General features: G+C 52.2%; 2 protein-coding genes across 7 annotated transcripts; both read left to right on the top strand.

Annotated features, from left to right (window-relative positions):
• Positions 1–156: 156 nt before the first annotated feature.
• On the top strand, positions 157–14,202 carry DPF2 (double PHD fingers 2). Of its 6 annotated transcripts, none has more exons than XM_036860916.1 (13): positions 349–435; positions 1,285–1,353; positions 4,914–5,074; positions 5,454–5,561; positions 5,888–6,051; positions 6,899–6,988; positions 7,168–7,246; positions 7,754–7,795; positions 8,807–8,944; positions 9,072–9,200; positions 9,353–9,465; positions 10,332–10,413; positions 12,760–14,202. In XM_036860916.1, exons 2-13 carry the CDS (start codon positions 1,295–1,297, stop codon positions 12,834–12,836), a joined length of 1,242 nt encoding a protein of 413 aa, XP_036716811.1. In that variant the 5' UTR covers positions 349–435; positions 1,285–1,294; the 3' UTR covers positions 12,837–14,202. The 6 variants fall into 6 exon arrangements, with proteins under 6 accessions (XP_036716812.1, XP_036716811.1, XP_036716810.1 ...); XM_036860915.1 differs by having other exon boundaries at positions 6,896–6,988; positions 12,760–14,200; XM_036860917.1 differs by lacking the exon at positions 1,285–1,353 and having other exon boundaries at positions 157–435; positions 6,896–6,988; positions 12,760–12,836.
• Positions 14,203–15,882: 1,680 nt separating this feature from the next.
• On the top strand, positions 15,883–18,790 carry TIGD3 (tigger transposable element derived 3). Its single transcript, XM_036860914.1, has 2 exons — positions 15,883–16,090; positions 17,031–18,790. Exon 2 carries the CDS (start codon positions 17,047–17,049, stop codon positions 18,460–18,462), a length of 1,416 nt encoding a protein of 471 aa, XP_036716809.1. The 5' UTR covers positions 15,883–16,090; positions 17,031–17,046; the 3' UTR covers positions 18,463–18,790.
• The last annotated feature ends 460 nt before the right edge of the window (positions 18,791–19,250 follow it).

Below are 19,250 nucleotides of genomic sequence, written 5' to 3' on the forward strand. Positions count from 1 at the left end.
AAGGGTTAACCACGAGGTTAAAGAAAGGTCTGCGAGGCAGCAGGACGCATGAACTCTATCTAGGCCACCTCTGGACCTGCCAGTTCTCACCAACCTCTCACCTTCTCATTTTTGGACGGGCCCAGACCCTCCCTCTCTCCTCCCACTCCACCAGGTGGAAGAGGGAGAGCTGGAGCAGGCGTCTCGGGACGCGCGCCCGTCTTCGTCGCGCCTGCGCACTCGTCCCTCGTCTCCCTGGCCCCGGAGACCCGACAAGTAGCTCGTTCTCCGTCGCTAGCTCTCGGGCGGGCGCGCCCGGGCGGCGCCTGCGCAGAAGGACGAGGAAACTGGTTCCCCGTGCGGCCCCAGCGCCTGCGCGCTGCAGGCTTCGGGCCTCCCGGCCTGAGGGAAAGGAGCCGGGAAGATGGCGGCTGTGGTGGAAAATGTAGTGAAGCTGTGAGTGGCCGTTTCGATCTCTCCTAGGCCGGGAGGTCTTGTAAGGGGCCTGGGAGCAGGGGACGGTATGGGAAGGGACGAGGCGGAGAGAGGGACGTGCCCGGGAAGGCCTTGTTGCGACTCCTAGTGGGGAGGGCAACAGGAGACTCCGGAGAAGACGTTGCGCTTCTTTGGAAACTTGTGGAGGCCCTGAGGGTGGCCCACGGGAGCCCCTAACGGGCAGCCTCCCTGTGGGGCTATGCGGTCTGGGCGCTGCCTTCATGCTGAGGGTTTCCAGAGTATGGCGCCCTTGTTGCGTACGAGAGACGGTCCCGGGTTCGCTCCCGAGACGCCTCAGTCCGGGGGAGCCAGGCAGAGGGCGGACCCGGGAGTGGCCCGGCCGCCGACCCCTTCTCAGCGGCTGCACGCAACCGGCCCTGGAAGAGCAGGCTCGGCAGCCCTGGCGCTGTTAAGCACTCTGGGCTGTTTTATTCTAAACAACCCCGTGATGTTCCGGGGCGGGGGGGAGGGGGAGCGGGTGGTCCTTGAGTATCAGGTACCCGAGACCAAAAATATTCTTGGGAAGAATTTGTTGAGGAGCAGATACAGAGGGAAAGAACTTCAGGGAATAGGGCCTTTGCGCCGCCCAATCCCAGCCATCCAAAAGCGGGCATTGGACGGACGCGGTCCAGGCCGCCCTGCCGCCCAGATGGGCATCTAGGCTGCCCGTCTTCGCTCTGCAATACTCTTGGGCTGGGTAGATTTCGAGCAAGGTTAAAGCTAATGGTTGTTGGGTAAATGGAGAATGGCCTGTTAGCTGTGAGTTAAAGATGCCTTGGGACTTGATGTAACCCAGCCTCCTCCCTGCAGAAGAATCTGAATGAATTTTGCAATGGGTTCATGCCCCCCGTGGGCGAATACAGCAAGCTCCTTTAATGGGTAAGTTTGGCTGGCTGCAGAGGTAGGAAAATTGAGAGCTGTCTAGGTGTCTAGTTTTGGATTTTGACTGAATGACGAGGTAAAGGTTTGGGAACTCTTCTAAAGGACTCACAGCTTCTCATCTGTCTTTGTGGTGGGCTGAGCCCCACTCTTCCCAAGAGCCCTTTTTAAGGGTACATTTGCTTCTCTCCCTCCCCCTGCCTGGAGCCTTTTCTTTGAGAATGCTTTCCCACTTCCATTAAGCTAAGTGCCTTCTCCTTCTCCTCTTGTGGGTTGTTTTTTTTTTTTTTTAACTTGCTTTCAGCTCCATCCTGCTGCCTCTTTCAGCCACCCCCCCTCCCAACACTATTATCTTTCTCTCTGATCTGCCCACTCCAGTTTCCCCAGCTCTCTTTTCAAGCTGACATTTCCCTCAATTTAGAAATGATGCTGTTGATCTGCCATTTATATAGTTATCCTTCCTGACTCAGATGTTCTTTCTTTGTTTCCCTACCTTTCTCTTTGTTGACTCCCCCTGTCCCATTGTAAGGGGAGGTTTTACACAGGTTTCATGCTTCTCGAAAAAGAATCAAAGCTTCTACCTTACTGTACTGGGGGAATGTCAGACTAGCCTAGGTTTAAGAGTTATATGTAATGAGATTCTTTATGTTGGAAGACTTTCATCTGGGAAATAGGGTTAGCAACCCTTTTGTGTGATGTTAGAAATGAGGGTTTGGCCATTTAAATAGAGCACGACTTCTTATTTCTCTTTAAAGAACTGTAGAGATCGTGAGGGTCACCAGCCACTGGTTCCTGAATACCAGTAATGAGAAACCAACTTTCTCCTCCTCAGTTCTAGCTGCAGAGAGCTGTGGACCACAGTTAATACATTTCCCTACAGAACTTGCCCTTTAAGAAGGGACTTGCAGTCTTCCTGTACCATTCTCATCCTGGAAAGAGGTGCTTTTCTGGCGCTTCTCTTGATCATGGTGTGCCTAGTCTTCTGACAGCTGAGGTTATACATCGAGGTCAGGACTGCTAGCTCATCTTTTCTGACTTGCATCTTGTTCTGGGAGAAGAATTGCCCTGTTCATAAATTCTCTGTCCCTCCCAAATGTGGTGTCAGAATTGAAACAATCTTTAAGGAGTCTTACTAGGGCAAAATAATAGTATAAAATAGCTATGGTTGCTGACTGGTTTTGAAATCCTCTGAGTTAGGTAACGAGATCTGGAGAATGATGTTACCTTGAAATTTCTTGAAACAGGAGCCTTAGATTCTTAAGAGATCCCTCTCATTCTCTCTTGCTCTAGCCTCATCAGATCCTCTCTTCCTCCAACTGGTGTTTCATTCTCAGCTCTCTTACTCACGAGACAGTTTGCCCCACCTTCCGAAATCCCACTTAACTCACAAGAGCTTTGATAGAACATCTCTCATCCATCCCCCCCAGCTGTTTCCAGCTTCCTTGTTCTGACTTTGCAGCTCTCAGCCTGTCTAGCCCTTCCTTCCATTTGACTTACAGTGTCAGTGTCAATTCCCATCAGTGGAAACAAAGGAGCTGCTGCACTCAGCCTTGTTTATCCAGTTTTCCTCTGTTTAGTGAGGACATGGCTGCCTCCTAAAGGCGAGCAAATATGAGCCTCTTCCCTTCGCTCTACTCTCCAATACAAGATTCATGCCTACCTCAAATTACAGTCATTACGGCTCATTGAATCAAGCCAGGCTGTCTTGTGGTGTCACAAGATGTGTGTGCAGTGTGTGTCTTTTTCAGTTGCTGGGAATGTGCTAAGCTGTGCCTAAGTGGTCTATTGTGGCTGCCCAGTGAAAGCCCCCCTCAGATTCCAGAGAAGGGTTTGTTGCTGTAGCTTGAGTTATGGACATAAACAGCAGAGGACCTCGGTTCAGCTTCTCTTGCTAGGAGTCTCCCTCTTGTAGAATATGTCAGAGCTTATCTAGTTCAGCCTCCCCAGTCAATAGCATAGGAACCTGGGGTCCATGTAGGTTGATTAAATGTCCACGTTTATGTGGTGACTTGCAGCCAAGCCAGGTCTTTTTACTCCTTAGTCAAGATGTTTCACACACCATCATGGGTACTGAGGATATTGTGGGGAAAAAAATCATCTCTGCCCTCATTTTGTTTATTTTGAGATTGATTGGATATATAAATGTGAATATAGTTAAAGTTCCCATACTAAAGTACTTGTTAAACCCTGAAGCATGAGAACAAGATTGGTTCTATATACGTGCTTCTTAATTTATTTACTTTTATTTTTGGCTGCGTTGGATCTTCATTGCTGTGCGCAGGCTTTCTCTAGTTGTGGTGAGCCGGGGCTACTCTGTTGCAGTGCGCGGGCTTCTCATTGCGGTGGCTTCTCTTGTTGCAGAGCACGGGCTCTAGGTGCACGGGCTTCAGTAGTTGTGGCTCGCGGGCTCTAGAGCGCAGGCTCAGTAGTTGTGGCGCACAGGCTTAGTTGCTCTGTGGCATGTGGGATCTTCCCAGACCAGGGATCAAACCCGTGTCCCCTGCATTGGCAGGTGGATTCTTAACCACTGCACCACCAGGGAAGCCCATACATGTTTCTTAGAACCAGATAACTCCTGGCACTGTGCAGTTTTGCAGCTTTTTAAAGCACTTTAAAAAATCAGATTTCAAATTGAATCTTTTGAGTCCAAGAAGTTTTTTTCCTAAAAAATTTGATGGTGTGAGAATGGAGAAGGGCCTAGGATAGGCCTTTGAGGAAACAGGTTTTGTATCAGTGTAATGGTACTCAGTAGAAAGTAGTCTTCGAGAGTGTTCAAGTATTTTCTGATGTTTTCCATTGATTGTAAAATTAGTATATAGAATTAGTTAGTTGGCTAAGCACCTAGTTTAAAATTCAGAAGATATAAAATGGCACATGGGAGAAAGTCCCCTAGTCACCTGGTTTTTCTCCTTGGAGGCCTACAGTTTCTTTTCCACCAATTGGCTACATAAATGGTGGCATCCTATAACACTCCTCAGCCCTGTACCTTTTTTTTTTTCTAGTTATCTTGGAGATTGTTTAATGTTAGTACACGAAGAGCTTCCTTCTTTTTTTTTTTTTTATGGCTAAGTAGAATTTCATTGTATAGATAGTTTGTATAGATAGAGTTTGTATAGAGTTTGCTAAATATAGTTTCATAAGTCCCCCAGACCTTTTTGAACTCTTTTCTCATTTGTAAAAAGGAGCTAACCTCTGCTTCTCAGAATCCTGAGGGTTAAGAGAAATAGTATCTTGGCTAGCACAGGGTTATACTCTTGAGAGGCACAGAATGAACATTATTTTCTTCCCCTCTTTGTGGGTTAGACTAAGGTCCAATTAGACACATGATGAAATCCTGTGTTCCTGACGGTAATTTATTTGGAAAGTACCTTTCCTCGTAATGGCTTAGTGAAGGGGCTTGGTGTCCCATGAGGCAGAAATGGTAGCAAATAAAAGCAGAGTGACGCTCTCCGAGTCCCTTGAGCCTTCTAGAGAAGCAGATGGCAAGTGAAAGGGATAGCTCAGCACCAGCCCAACACATACACACACACACACACACCTGATCTTTGTCTTTCCCGCAGCCTTGGGGAGCAGTATTACAAAGATGCAATGGAGCAGTGCCACAATTACAATGCCCGCCTCTGTGCTGAGCGCAGCGTGCGCCTGCCTTTCTTGGACTCACAGACCGGAGTAGCACAGAGCAACTGTTATATCTGGATGGAAAAGCGACACCGGGGTCCAGGTGAGGGTCCACTCAGGAGCACAAGGAGGAAGAAGCTTCCTCATCTTAGGGGATGAGCAGCTGAAAGGGTTTTCCTTACTGCCTTCCACCCATGGATGATTATAGTCTTCCCATGATTAGAAGCCCAGGGAGGATGAAGCATCTCTGTTTTCTGCAGGGCTGCACTGCGGAAGCTCTTGTTGGGCTTCTGGAGAGCTATGTGTTAGCCAAGGCCTCTGAGCTTGCATCTCTTTTTCTTGTCCCCACCCCGTCCCCAGGCCCTCACTGTCCACATTCCTCCCTTGTTCTAGAACTCAGTCAGGGCCTACTCATGCAGAAAGTGTTTGGTATTATTTTCTAGGGTTAGGTCTTGACTTCTCTCTCTTTTTCCCTTCCACAGGATTGGCCTCTGGGCAGCTGTACTCCTACCCTGCCCGGCGCTGGCGGAAAAAGCGGCGAGCCCACCCTCCTGAGGATCCAAGACTCTCTTTCCCATCTATTAAACCAGGTAAAGCGCACTCCTCCCTGAGCAGGGGCATAGCCTGCTGTGTAGTAGGAGGCCTGCCAATCACCTGTTACGTACCAGGCCCAGTGCTAGATCCTAAAGATACTAAAACGAATGAGATGTGATTCCTTCTGTAAAGAACTCAGTCAAATGGAAGAGACAGGTAAACAGATAAGTTACGGTGCCAAGTGAACCACGGTGTCTTGGTTCCTGGGCAGCCAGAGACCAGAAGACAGTGACTGCCTAGTGGCTGGTCTAGCACTTTAAACACCCGGAGAGGTCTGCTTTCAGCCCTTCTGAGCCTCGCTTCCTCCTGGCCTTGCCTGCAGACACAGACCAGACCCTGAAGAAGGAGGGGCTGATCTCTCAGGACGGCAGTAGTTTAGAGGCTCTGTTGCGCACCGACCCCCTGGAGAAGCGAGGCGCCCCAGATCCCCGAGTTGATGATGACAGCCTGGGCGAGTTTCCTGTGACGAACAGTCGAGCACGGAAGGTACAAGATTAACACTGTGGTTAAGGGAACTTTGATGGAATTCAGTCCCCTTTTCATCAGAGGCCACCCAGTAATCAGAATAGAAGTAGAAGCTGTGGGCCTGGAGGCAGCCGCCTGGAGTTCTGTTCCTGCTCCATTCCTTAACGAGAACTTCGTTGTTACCTTCCAGTCTTTCCTGCTCCTGTCCTTCTAACTACAGACTCTCATTCATCTTCTGTTGCCACCAAAGTTTTTTGGTGCCTGGGGTTTCATGGGTGATGCAGACCTGGTCCCTGCCAACAAGGAAGATAAAACTGTACATAAAAATAATAAGAGCTAAAAATATGCCAGGCACTGTGCTAAGTGCTTTTCCATCATCTTCTCCAGTCTCTACAACCTTATGAAATAGGTATTGTTGCCCAGTTCACATATAGGGAGGCTGCAGCAGATCAGTGAAAAACAAAAACTTCCCACCAGGCCACCCAAGTAAGCAGGAAAGCTCTAATTTAAATCTGGGAAGTGAGGTGTCGGAAGGGAACCACCACTAACATGCACCTAAGGTGGCAGATCAGAGGCAGGAGAGGCCACAGCTACTTGGGGTATCAGGGAAAGTTTTATGAAAACATGGGGTTTGACTTAGCCACTTGGAGATGATGGGAAAGGCATTCCAGGCTAGGGGAGCAACATGAAGAGAGGCGCAGAGGAAGGAGAGCCCAAAGCACTGAAAGAACAGCAGTGAGGAGTGAGACTGGAGTGGATGGACCAGGTCACAGAGGAGGCTGTGGGCGGCCTGGGCCCGTCCCATCGTGGGGGAGCTTTTGGATGTTCCTTATTTCTGCCCATCCTGATCTTCCTGTCCACTCAGCGGATCCTAGAACCGGATGACTTCCTGGATGACCTCGATGATGAGGACTATGAAGAAGACACTCCCAAGCGTCGGGGCAAGGGGAAGTCCAAGGTGAGGGGCCAAGTGCTACCTGCAGCCTGGGGGCTCAGGTAGCCTGCACAGTCCCACTGTTTTATTGCCTGTTGTTGCCATTTTCCCTCTTGAGTGAGATTAGCAGCCAGCTTCCAGGAGAGTCTAACTCCTCAGGCCTAGACACCTTATTAAGGGCATCTTTTTGCTCTTCTTCACAGGGTAAAGGTGTGGGCAGTGCCCGTAAGAAGCTGGACGCTTCCATCCTGGAGGATCGAGATAAACCCTATGCCTGTGACAGTGAGTGCCTCACGAGTGGGTGGGTAGTCCTTGCCTTGGACCCAGCTCCTCAGGATATGAGAGGAGGGAAGGTTGTGTTCTTGTTCAAAGTGGTAAAACAAGCCTGGACTCTTGTCCTGCCTGCTGACTGGTTCCCTCTGAGATCCCTGAGAGGCCCTGGCCTCCGCTCCATGGTGGGTGAGCCCTGCATGCTCTGGGGGAGATTGCTGTCCTCAGGGTGGGGGTACCCCTGAGGGGTGCACACAGCAGGCAGGGTTGGCCTCAAGTAGGTGGCATCCAGGTCTGCTGGCCCCAATCAAGTCAGGGCCCCAGGAGTCCAACACTGACTTTTTCAATGTCTGTTCTCTCTCCCCCTTTTCTCTCTCTTGCCCCACTTCTGTCCCTCCACCCCGGGAGCACCATCACCGCTGGGGTTTCTCTCTCGTTTGCTCCGCTTTCCTGCTGCTGCCGCACCTGTCTCAAGTGTATCAAGGCCTTCTTCTCATGACTTTTCTTTCTGTCTTTCAGATAGTTTCAAACAAAAGCATACCTCGAAAGCGCCCCAGAGAGGTAGCTCTCTCAACTTTTCAGACTTTTGGTTTTCCTATCCCTTTTTCCCTCCTCCCTTGTTCCTGCCTTTCTCATCTGTGATGCTAGTCTTAAAGTCTCTGGAATGGCATGGGGATAGGAGCGATGGACCTTCTACTGTGCTCCGCTCCTCACAGTCCTGGAAGCTGCCTTTACCACTGCTTGTCTCCCACAAAGTTGCTCCTAGGGCTGCTCGGGCCCACTGCATGGGGTGGCTTCAAAAGCATTACAAGGAACCCGTTACAAACAGATCCCTCTGCCCCAAAACGGACACAGAGTGGTCAGCTAACGTTCCCCACCATCCCGCCACCCCCTCCTCCCATCCCTTCCCTGTTCCTTTCCTGCTGCCCCCTGCTCTTCTTGGTATCACTGCTCAAAACTGAGATGCCTCATGGGGATCTGCTTTCCTTGCTGGTTGGGGGCCGGGGGGGTTGGGCAGGGCACTGATGTGGGAGTGTCTTTGAGTTTCTTTGGGAGACGGCTACCCCAGCAGACGCAGTTGGTAGCTTATGCCCAAGAGATCCACCCCCTAGCTCCCTTATCTGGGCAGAGATGGGCTATGTTATATATGGAGTAGCATGAGCCTCCTTCATTTACTGAGAGGTAAAAAAGTTCGGAGTCTCTGCTACCTTTCCTCCTTCCTGCCATATCGCAAGACTATAGAAATTTCCTCTCCCTCCTGACCTGGAGCTCCCCAGACTATTCCCAGGGCAGGCGGTGATGGGGCAAGGGCTCAGCCTCCCAGACAGCCTACGTGGAGGAGTAGAGGTGGCCACGGGCTGGGGTTTAGTAGGGAGAAGAGCCATGGAAGCTGGAGAGCCCCAGGCCTGATGTTCCTGGCCAAGGGGAGGCGGCTGTCACTAAAGGCCTGTCCCTGAGCAGAGCTGATGGGGGTGATTACCTCTGCCTCAGGTGGAGCCCACAGCTTAGAGGGGCAGGGATGTGGCACTCTGGGATCCTGACACCTTTCTCTGCAATCTTCTCCGCGCTTAGTTTGTGGAAAACGTTACAAGAACCGACCAGGCCTCAGTTACCACTATGCCCACTCCCACTTGGCTGAGGAGGAGGGCGAGGACAAGGAAGACTCGCAGCCACCCACCCCGGTTTCCCAGAGGTCCGAGGAGCAGAAATGTAAGCTGGTGTCAGAGGTGGGGCAAGCAGGAGTCGGCCTGGTTATGAAAAGCCCTCCCTGCCGGGATGTTGAGAGACCCAGAGGCCCACATGGGTATCATGAAAGTTCTTCCCTTTCTCCCTGTAGCCAAGAAGGGTCCCGATGGATTGGCCCTGCCCAACAACTACTGTGACTTCTGCCTGGGGGACTCCAAGATCAACAAGAAGACAGGACAGCCCGAGGAGCTGGTGTCCTGTTCTGACTGTGGCCGCTCAGGTACCTCCAACCCAGGGCCAGGGCAGCCCTAGCCGGCACCCAGTCCCCGAGGGGCTCGTGGCTTGCCAGCATCCAGTGGCTGTCACAGTCAACCAGGTCACCTCGCTTCTCCCCGATCTCCGGCTGCCTGTTTCACTTGCTCCCCCCCACAGGGCATCCGTCCTGCCTCCAGTTCACCCCCGTGATGATGGCAGCAGTGAAGACCTACCGCTGGCAGTGCATCGAGTGCAAGTGCTGCAACATCTGTGGCACCTCCGAGAACGATGTGCGTGTGTCGTCCCGTCCCCCTCCGCCCCCCGCCCCCAGCACGCTCCTGCTCAGCTTTTAACTGTACTTTCCACCCATGGGAACTTTGATTTGTTTGGCAGGTGTTCACTGAGTACCGACTTTGTGTCAGACACTGTTTTAGGCAATAAGCACGCTAAAGACAAACAGGGTCCCTGCTTTCATGGGGTTTACATTCTTGCGGGAACAAGCAGTAAGCAAGGAAATGGGTGACGTTTTTATGATATTCCATGAAGAAAATGAAACCAGTAATGTGGCAGAGAGTAACTGGATAACTGATTTAGATAGAGGTCTTTTCTGAGGAGGTGATGTTGGTGTCAAGGTTTGGATGATACAAAGGAGACAGTCCAGGAAGATTTGGAGAGAGAGTATTCCCAGGAAAGAGTAGCCAGCACAAAGGCCTAAAGGTGGACACACTGGGTTGATTGTGGCCAGCTGGAGCCCTCCTGCAGTGGGAGAGCAAGTAAAAGATGAGACTGGAAGGCAGGTGCCATCAGGTCTGAGAGTTTAATCAGGAGTGATGTGGTTTGTCTTACATTTTGAAAAGGTAACTGGCTGCTCTGTGGAGAACAGATTGGGAGGGAACAATGTGGAGGCCATGAGATCCGTTAGGTGGCTGGTGGCGTCCAGGTGGGATGACAGTAGTGACTCTGTCTGGGTGGAAGTGGACAGCAGTGATTTTCTGTCCAGAGGGTCCCATGTCTGTTCTTACTGCCATCTATCCTGCCCCTCCTGGAATTAGCAGCCGTGTCTGCAGAAGCCCTCCTTCCTACCTGTCCCCAGCGGCCCAGCTGAGGCCCGTTAGTCATTCACCTCCCCCCTCCTCTTCCATCTTGCCTTCTCTAGGACCAGCTGCTCTTCTGTGATGACTGCGATCGTGGCTACCACATGTATTGTCTCACCCCGTCTATGTCTGAGCCTCCTGAAGGTAGGTTTCCCTGATCTCTTACTCAGAACAAGTATTTTATTAATAACTTGGAAAATCACCTGTACGGTAATTGAGTTCTCATATCAGTGATACATTCTTTCAGATTAGGGAGTAGGCACATTGCCTTCACTCAGTTCAGAGTGCTTTCCTAGCATTGCAACTTTGAGGCTTTAATGTTTGTACATTATCACCAGGTAACATTTACAAACACAGAAAATCGACAGCCTGAGAGAAAACAGATGCTGAGCAGAGAATAATTACCAGAAGGAGAGATTTGTTTTCCTCCAACAAGTCTAAGAAACTCAGTTCGTAGTTTGTCTGACGCGAGACTAGTTTTAGCACTCCACTCTCGGCAGATGTGAGCGTTCGTTTCTGCCAGTGTGCGGGGGAGGGAGTTGAACCTGGAGCCTGAGTGGGTCACTCTGGCCCTCCAGCAGTGCTTAACGATGCTTCAAGTTTATGGAAGGTCTTCGACAAAACCAGTGGTGACACCAAAAAGTGGCTGCCTCGCCGCAAGTCCTCTTCCAGCCAGCTGTCTGTGCCGAAGCCCCTCCTTTATAGAAATTCACAAGCTTACTCAGGAGGACACAAATGCCTAGTAGCTGTTACTGTGACAAAGGATGTGGGCCAGCATTACAGGCGAGAGAAAGTAGCTCACTGTGTGACGTGGGCTGACTTGTAGTGTAGGTCAGACTGCTGTCACCCCCTGGAGAAGGAGGCCACTAACAAAGTCTGAGGGTCCTTTAGCAGCTGCAGGGGAGCACTCAGCTTTTTCATCTGTCATACCGCGTTTATAAGTTTCATCTGTCATGCCATGTTTGAGGAGAAGTAGTGTGTTTTTTGGGTTTTTTAAATCATAAAATATCAGTTCACAGGCACAATTCTACATTAACTGTACAAAGGCTTTCCTAATGAAGTGCTGTCAGACACTGAGGTAGTGGAGAGTTGCAGGCAGCTCGCAGGGGGACCCCGTAGAACCATCAGATGGTCTAGGCTCTAGGTCAGGGGTTTGCATACTATGACCCTCTGGCCACACCTAGCTGCAGCTAGTACATATAGCTCACAAGCTAAAAATGACTTTTACTTTTTTTTTTTTAATTAATTAATTTATTTATTTATTTATTTATTTATGGCTGTGTTGGGTCTTCGTTTCTGTGCGAGGGCTTTCTCTACTTGCGGCAAGCGGGGGCCACTCTTCATCGCGGTGGCGCGAACCTCTCACTATTGCGGCCTCTCTTGTTGCGGAGCACAGGCTCCAGACGCGCAGGCTCAGCAACTGTGGCTCACAGGCCTAATCGCTCCGCGGCATGTGGGATCTTCCCAGACCAGGGCTCGAACCCGTTTCCCCTGCATTGGCAGGCAGATTCTCAACCACTGTGCCACCAGGGAAGCCCGACTTTTACATTTTTAAAGAGAGGTCTTTTTAAAAAAAAGATGTGGCTGAGACTGTATGTGGTTCATGAAGCCTCAAGTAGTTAACACTCTCTGGCTACTTACAGAAAAGCTTATCAACTGCTGCATATTTACCTTTGGGTCAGAAAGGATCTTACCTTTTTGAGAGTCACATATCTCTGAAGAGCTGATAAAAGCTGTGGATTCTTTCCCCCAGAATAATGTTCGAATACACATATGTACAATTATGCTTATAACTTCAAGGCATTAAGGGCTAATTTTGTTTCTCAAAAAAAGCATAGAAGAATCCAACCATAGCAAATATTAATAAACAAGGTATGAGCTAATTATTTTTCTCATAAGGGACATTATTTCCTGTTTTTCTGTGAAACCAGACTTGGGTCACAACAAGTTGGGTCATCATAGTTGGCCCCCTTTCCTCTGATTGGGTCCTCAGCCTCTGCTCAGACACCTAGTGACGGTGGGGAGCCCTTCTCATCTTTCCGTGGTCTTCACAGAAAGCTGTCTTATGTGGAATCAATATTGGTTTCTCTAGAGCCTCTATTCATGATCTTTATTCTAACCTTCAGGGCCCTGAGAATGAAGTCTGGTTCTTCTGTAATCACAAGTTTAAAGCTTTTTAAAGCTTTAAAAAAGTTATCTCTACCCAGGTCCTCTTTAGTGATTCTGATTTAATAGGCCAAGAGGCGTCTGTATTCTGAAATAGGCCTCCAGGCGATTATTTCTTATATCTCCATTGAGAATTATTTTTCATGATATTTGGAGACCTAGAGTTCCTCCCTGCTCAGGATAACTGTGAAACTTTGCTACTGCAGAACATCTCCCATCCTACCTGTAGCCAATCCTGCTACTGGAGGTGAGGTGTGGGGAGTAGAAGGACAGCAGATGAGGATTGGGCGGGGCCCCTCCTAACCCCGTTATTCTTCTCTGCAGGAAGTTGGAGCTGCCACTTGTGTCTGGACCTGCTGAAGGAGAAAGCTTCCATCTACCAGAATCAGAACTCCTCTTGATGTGGCCACCCCCGATCCCGCATACATCTAGGGCTGTTTCTCTCCTGTTTTTCATACCCACCTTCCCTTCCTAATCTCTTTCACAAGTCCAGAGAACCTCGGGGAGGTCGTGCCAACCTGCCTTTGGCAGCAGCAGGCTGAGGTGGCAGCTCTGACCGCCTCTGGCCCCAGGCCCTCAGGGAGAACGGAGCGTCACACTGCCCCAAGGCATACCTGTGGGCCCAGCTTCTCACTGTTCTCCATGAAGTGCATTCACTCTGTCTGCCTTGGGCCCCGGCCCTGGTATTCACAGGGTTCAAAGAGTGTCCTCTGAGAAAGAGTGGGAGAGCAGCTCACTTCTCTCAGCTCTGCCTCCACTCTGGTCCCCAGGGTTTCCCCTTCCCCTGGAGGTGAGCCAGGCTGGGGCCTCTGCCAGAGCAGCTGGGAGTGAGAACTGAGCAAGCTTGCAAGAAGCTTCCGGTGCCCTCTGTGCTGCTTAGCCTCACAGCCTCCTTCCCCCAGAGTGGCTCTCTGCGGCTCTCTGTTCCTGCTACCCAGGATCCTTTGCCTGAGCCAGGATGCTCTTGGTCACCCTCCTGGCTCTATCCCATTCCCACCACCCCACGCCACGGGGAGTAGCAGCTTCACCTGATTGTTCCTTGTGCTTGCCTGGCTCACTGTCACGGGCGCTGGTCTCTAGTGACTGAAGCATTCCCCACCCTTGTTATTTCCTGTCTTCTGCCTCCCCTCCTTATTCCCTTTGGTTTTGTGGGGAGAGGGGAAGCATTAGGGGGCCAGGCCAACTGCTTGGGGGCCACAGGGAGATGTTGGATAATGTGCCTGTTTTTTAACTCGATGAAAAAGCCTACCTCCGAAACCCCCTTTTTGTTCTTCCTGGACCTGGGCATTCAGCTCCTGCCCTTAACTGAATTGGGAGCCTCTGCCTCCTGCTCTGTGTATCCTGGCTCCTGGGTGGTGGGGAAGCCACATAGACATCCCTTTCTTCCCTGGCACACTCGCTAGCAGCTGGTAAGGTCTTCGCACCCTGATTCTTCAATTTTCTGCCTGGTGACACATTAAGTAGTGTGGGGGGCGGGGACAGTCCATGCCAGGACACCCTGGAGTGTCCTTCCCCTTGGCTGTGGGCAGGCCCTAATTCACTGTCATTTTGGAGTTGAGGTGTCTTTTTTTTTTTTCTTTCTTTAGTTCCTGTATTCTAAGCATTAGTACAAATAAACATTTTTACACAGAGCCCTCTGCTGGATTGTTTATCTCCAGACTCCCTTTCCTGGTTAAGGCCACTTCATCCTAAAACTTTCTTCCTTAGGACAGTGGCTTTTAAATGTTTTGAAGCATAGCTTTTACCCCAAATTAAAATTTTTGCTTAACCTCAATAGATTAAGTTGATATAAAATTGGGTATTTGTTTTAATATCTTATGTAAATTAGGTTATAACAATTTTTTTATAAAGAACGATGAAGTTGTTTTGATTAATACAAAATTTGGGTTAAAAAATAACGTTAAAATCCTGTTTATTTCTGTATTTTTGTTGGTTTGGAGGAAATTCTGCTGGATTTGTATATGCAAGTGGTGACAGGTTTGTAACAGTTGACCTTGCGATTTCAGATACTTAAAAATAGGTCCAGAAGATTGATTATAATGACAGGAAAATTAATGACATCACAGTGAAACACATGAAACCTTTCTGTACGAGTAAGGAACATGAGCAGAGCGATACCTCAGCCTTGCTTGCCTGACGTGCTTTCACTGTATGCAGCGTGCGTGAACTCAGCCCGTGGCGCGGCACTGCAGCCTTCCTCCAGGCATATGTACACGTACAAAATGTTCCCTTTTCCTGCAGCCGTTTTAAAGATTTGAATCAGTTATGAACCCCCTGAAGTATCTTTAAGGTTTTCTGGGACAGTCTGAAAGCCACTGTTTCCTACTGAAAGGTGTGGCCTAGGCCCTTGTGTTCAGTTAAGTAAGCAGGTGCTCTAGTTTGGGAACTGTGTTAGGGACAACACTGCCCCCATCCTCGTGCCTTTACATGGAAGGAGGCCTGGAGCAGAGGGAGGAAAGCAATGACATGATCCTTGGTGGTTCAGTAGTCTAAGGCCAGAACAGATAGACGAAAAATGTAAGAAATGAGAATGCTGATGAGGACACTAGCAGGCATAAGTGAGGAAATTTGGAAAGTTTGCAGGAGGTGGATTTAGGATGGCATACGGCAGGATGGAAGAGGGATCAGGATTGGGATGGGAAGGGAAGCTGTGAGAAAGGGGACTCATCTGTGGCCCCAGCCCTCCAATCAGAGCTGTGAAGGGAGAGGAAAGCAGGCTAGATCTGAATGGGGAGCACTAGACCCCAGGTTAGAAAGTCTATATTTGATTGCAAAGAACTGAAGGCTACCAAGGAAGGGAATAATATTAAATCTTGAGTTTGGGAACTAGAATCTTGCCAACAGGTACCAAAACTAAATAAAAATTAGTCTTTGGGACTTCCCTGGCTGTCCAGTGGTTAAGACTCCACGCTTCCAATGCCGGGGCACGGGTTCGATCCTTGGTTGGGGAACTAAGATCCCGCATGCTGCGTGGCATGGCCAAAAAAAAAAAAAAAAAATTAGACTTTTCTCACCCTAAACCAGAACTGGCCCCAAGCAAGTAGTTTATTGTAGCCGGGCTGATAGACGTGAGGCCACTGCTGTCCATGGTAACATCTTTTGTGTAGCTTAAAACCTTCCATTTTTAAAAAAAAAACTCGATGAGGGGTATTAGACCTGTTTGGCAGATGAGGCAGCTGCCTAGGGTCACGGCTAGGAAGACCTCCGGCGTTCACGCTGCCCAGAGTCTCGTCAGGCCCAGAGGGCCGGGACCCCTGAGGCTGGCGGCGCCTCCAGGACTCCCGCCGCGTCCGGGATCCGCCTCGCCGTCCCTTAGCACTGGAAGCTCCGTCCCCCGGGGGACCCGGCGACCCGCCACTTTCGCTATGTCCAATGAGACTTAGCCAGGGGCGGGACGGACGCCACCGAAGGCCAATCTAATTGGGCCGAGGCGGGGCTGAGGCGGTGGGAGCGGAACGGCGGACCGCGGTCTTCCCTGTCGGGAGAGGGCCCGGCGCGGGCGGCGCGCTTGGGGTCCTGCTGTGCGCGCGCCCGTCGCCCGCGCAGCCCCTCTGTCCGCTCCGCGCGTCCCTCCCCTGCTCTCCCGTAGCCGCCGGGATAGGGGCTCGGGAGCCGGGCCGGGGCCGGGGCGGGAGCCGCGGGACGAGCGCCTGAGGTGGGTGCGGAGCGGGAGGCGGGGAGGCGGGGAGGCCTGGAGGCCCGGCGGGCGGATGACTGGGTCCGCCCTGCCGACGGACCCCGGGTCACCGTGGAGAGAGGCCGGCCGGGTTGCGGAGCCCGACTCCCGGCCTGCCTGGGTCCCGGACGCTCGTCCCCGCACCGTGGTACCCCTCCCAGGCCACGACCCTCCCGGCTGAGGACACCCCGCCCCTCTCGCTGCCCGCGGCCTCCTAACCCCTCTGGCCCTTTGTCGCCTGTGCACCTGCCCTTTCGGCCTTGTGCTCCTACTCCCCTTCCAGGCAGGACCCTGGCCCAGCCTCACCTGCTCAGGACCCAGCACCAAATTAGACTTGCTCCTTCAGCCCCCTATCCGTCCCTCTTTGTCGTCTGTACACCTGTCACCTCAATTCTGTTCATTCACTCCACCACCCTGCCCCAAACATCTTCATCTAAATCCAGCCTAGGCCATCATCCCAATCCCCCTCCCCCTCTCGGGGATTCCTCCCGCCAGCTCTGATTATCCCTACACATGCCCCACTCGGCCCCAGGCCCCCTGTCCTCGCCCGTCCACTCTCCTTTGTTGCCTCTGCAGCTGTCCCCGCGGATCTATTCATCCTTCTCCCCCAAACCCCAGCCCAGACTCCCTTCTCCCTCTGACCGGGGGGCCACTTCCTCTGGGCTCTGTTCTGTCATTTCTCCCCATCAGTGCCCGGCCCGCTGCTCGCTCAGCCTGGCCATTTCCCTTCCTTTGAGCCCAGCCCTCTCACCTCCTGCTCAGGGTGCCCTCACCCTCTTCCAGCTGGTCCAGTCTTCCCTGGCCTCTCCCCGACACCAGCCTATCTCCCAGCCTCATACATCTCTTTTCATACTGACCTCCTCTCCCAACACGAGTGGCCTCCACCATTGCCCCCGCTCACCGTTTCCTCCCCACACAGGTGCTGTGGAGACGCCATGGAGCTGTGCAGCAAGAAGAAGCTTCACGCCCTGTCCCTGGCCGAGAAGATCCAGGTGCTGGAACTGCTGGATGAGTCCAAGATGTCCCAGTCGGAGGTGGCCCGGCGCTTCCAGGTCTCCCAGCCCCAGATCTCCCGCATCTGCAAGAATAAGGAGAAGCTGCTGGCGGACTGGTGCAGTGGCACGGCCAACCGGGAGCGCAAACGCAAGCGGGAGTCCAAGTACAGCGGGATCGATGAGGCTCTGCTCTGCTGGTACCACATTGCCCAGGCCAAGGCCTGGGACGTGACGGGGCCCATGCTGCTCCACAAAGCCAAGGAGCTGGCCGACATCATGGGCCAGGACTTTGTGCCCAGCATCGGCTGGCTGGTCCGCTGGAAACGCCGAAACAACGTGGGCTTCGGGGCCCGCCATGTAGTGGCGCCTCCGTTCACCCCTGAGCCGCCTCCCCCAGCTCCCACGCCTCAGGCCCAGCTGCCTCTTTCTCTTAAAGATTTCTCCCCAGAGGACATTTTTGGGTGTGCTGAAGTGCCCTTGCTATATCGGGCAGTGCCCGGCAGAGTGGGTGTGTGTGATCGGGTACAGGTGCTGCTGTGTGCCAACAGCAGGGGCACAGAGAAACGGCGGGTGTTGGTCAGTGGGCTCCAGGCTGCCCCAAGATGCTTCTTTGGGGTCAGCAGTGAGGCCCTGCCCGCCTCCTACCACCCTGACCTGGCCATCCCCTGGTCAGAATGGTTGGCACAGTTTGATCGGGACATGGGGCGGCAGGGCCGACAGGTAGCCTTGCTGCTGGCTGCCCGAGTGGTGGAGGAGTTGGCAGGCCTGCCCGGGCTCGGCCACGTGAAGCTCTTGCCTCTGTCCGCTGCTAGCACCACGCCTTCCCTGCCCAGCTCCGTGGTCCAGGCCTTTAAGGCCCATTACCGGCGCCGTCTGTTGGGCAAGCTGGCTGCCGCCCAGAGCGAGAGGGCTGGCACATCGCTAGCTGAGGCCGGGGCAGGCATCACAGTGCTGGACGCTCTACACATGGCAGCAGCGGCCTGGGCCAAGGTGCCTCTCCAGCTCATCGTGAGCAGCTTTGTTCAGGAAGGGCTGGCTCCAGGCAAAACGCCCCTGGCCCCGCACAAAGCCTCGGAGATGCCACCCGTCCCCGGTGGGCTGAGCCTCGAGGAGTTTTCCCGCTTTGTGGACCTGGAGGGTGAGGAGCCTGTGTCTGGAGGGTGCAAAGAGGAGGTGGGCACTGAAGACCAGGAGGGGGGCGGAGAGGACGGCTTCGAGCCCCTGCCCACCAAAGCCGACGCCCTCCGGGCTCTGGGCACGTTGAGGAGGTGGTTTGAGTGCAATGGCACCGCCCCTGAGCTATTTGAAAATTTCTACGCCTGTGAGGAGGAGGTGGAGCGACTTTGCTGCCTGTGAAGGGCCCTTCCAGCCGGAGCCCCCTCCTCTCCTGTTTCCCATGGAAACGCCCTCTCTCAGAAGGCAGATGGGGGGCTGGTCTCTTTCCCGTGGAAATGGAGCTTTTGTGAAAGGTGTTGAAGGGAGACAAGTTGGGAGACTAAGTCTAAGCTCTGAGCGAAAGTTCTCCAAGCCCTGAGAAGAGGGTCTAAAGATGGGGTGTCAGGGAGTGAAGCTAGGCTGCGTAGTTTCTGAACCTCTGTGGAGTCAGGGACTTGGGAAGGTGGAATTCGGCCTTTACAGACAGGTCGATCCCTTGAATTCTGTGTTAAAAACAGTTCTGCTTCTGGAAATAAAGTTTTTAATCAGAAAAGAGGCCAGGGTGTTATTTTCATGGGAGGAGGGTGAAAACTTTCAGATTTTTTAAATTGATTGCTGAGGGTTGCTGCAACGCGGCTGTCCGGAGCTGTCTGCGGATGACCAGTAGTGAACCTCTTCTGGCAGGAGGGACTCCCAGGACGTGGGGACTCCTCATGGGCAAACAGGCAGATCCCAAGTATGGCCCAGGACATTCTGCTGCTCTGATTTCTCTCTCAGATTGTCATGGTAGGGGTGGTGTCTGAGGAAGGAAGGGACAGGCTAGGGACTTTCTAGGGGAACAAAAAGGAGCCAGGGGAATTCCTTGGTGGTCCAGTGGTTAGGACTCTGCACTCTCACTGCTGAGAGGGCGAGGGTTGGGTTCGATCCCTGGTCACGGAACTAAGATCCTGCAAGGCGAGTGGCCAAAAAAAAGGAGCCAGAATTTGGAA

This window comes from Balaenoptera musculus, chromosome 8 (genome assembly GCF_009873245.2).
Source record: "Balaenoptera musculus isolate JJ_BM4_2016_0621 chromosome 8, mBalMus1.pri.v3, whole genome shotgun sequence".
NCBI lineage: Eukaryota > Metazoa > Chordata > Mammalia > Artiodactyla > Balaenopteridae > Balaenoptera > Balaenoptera musculus.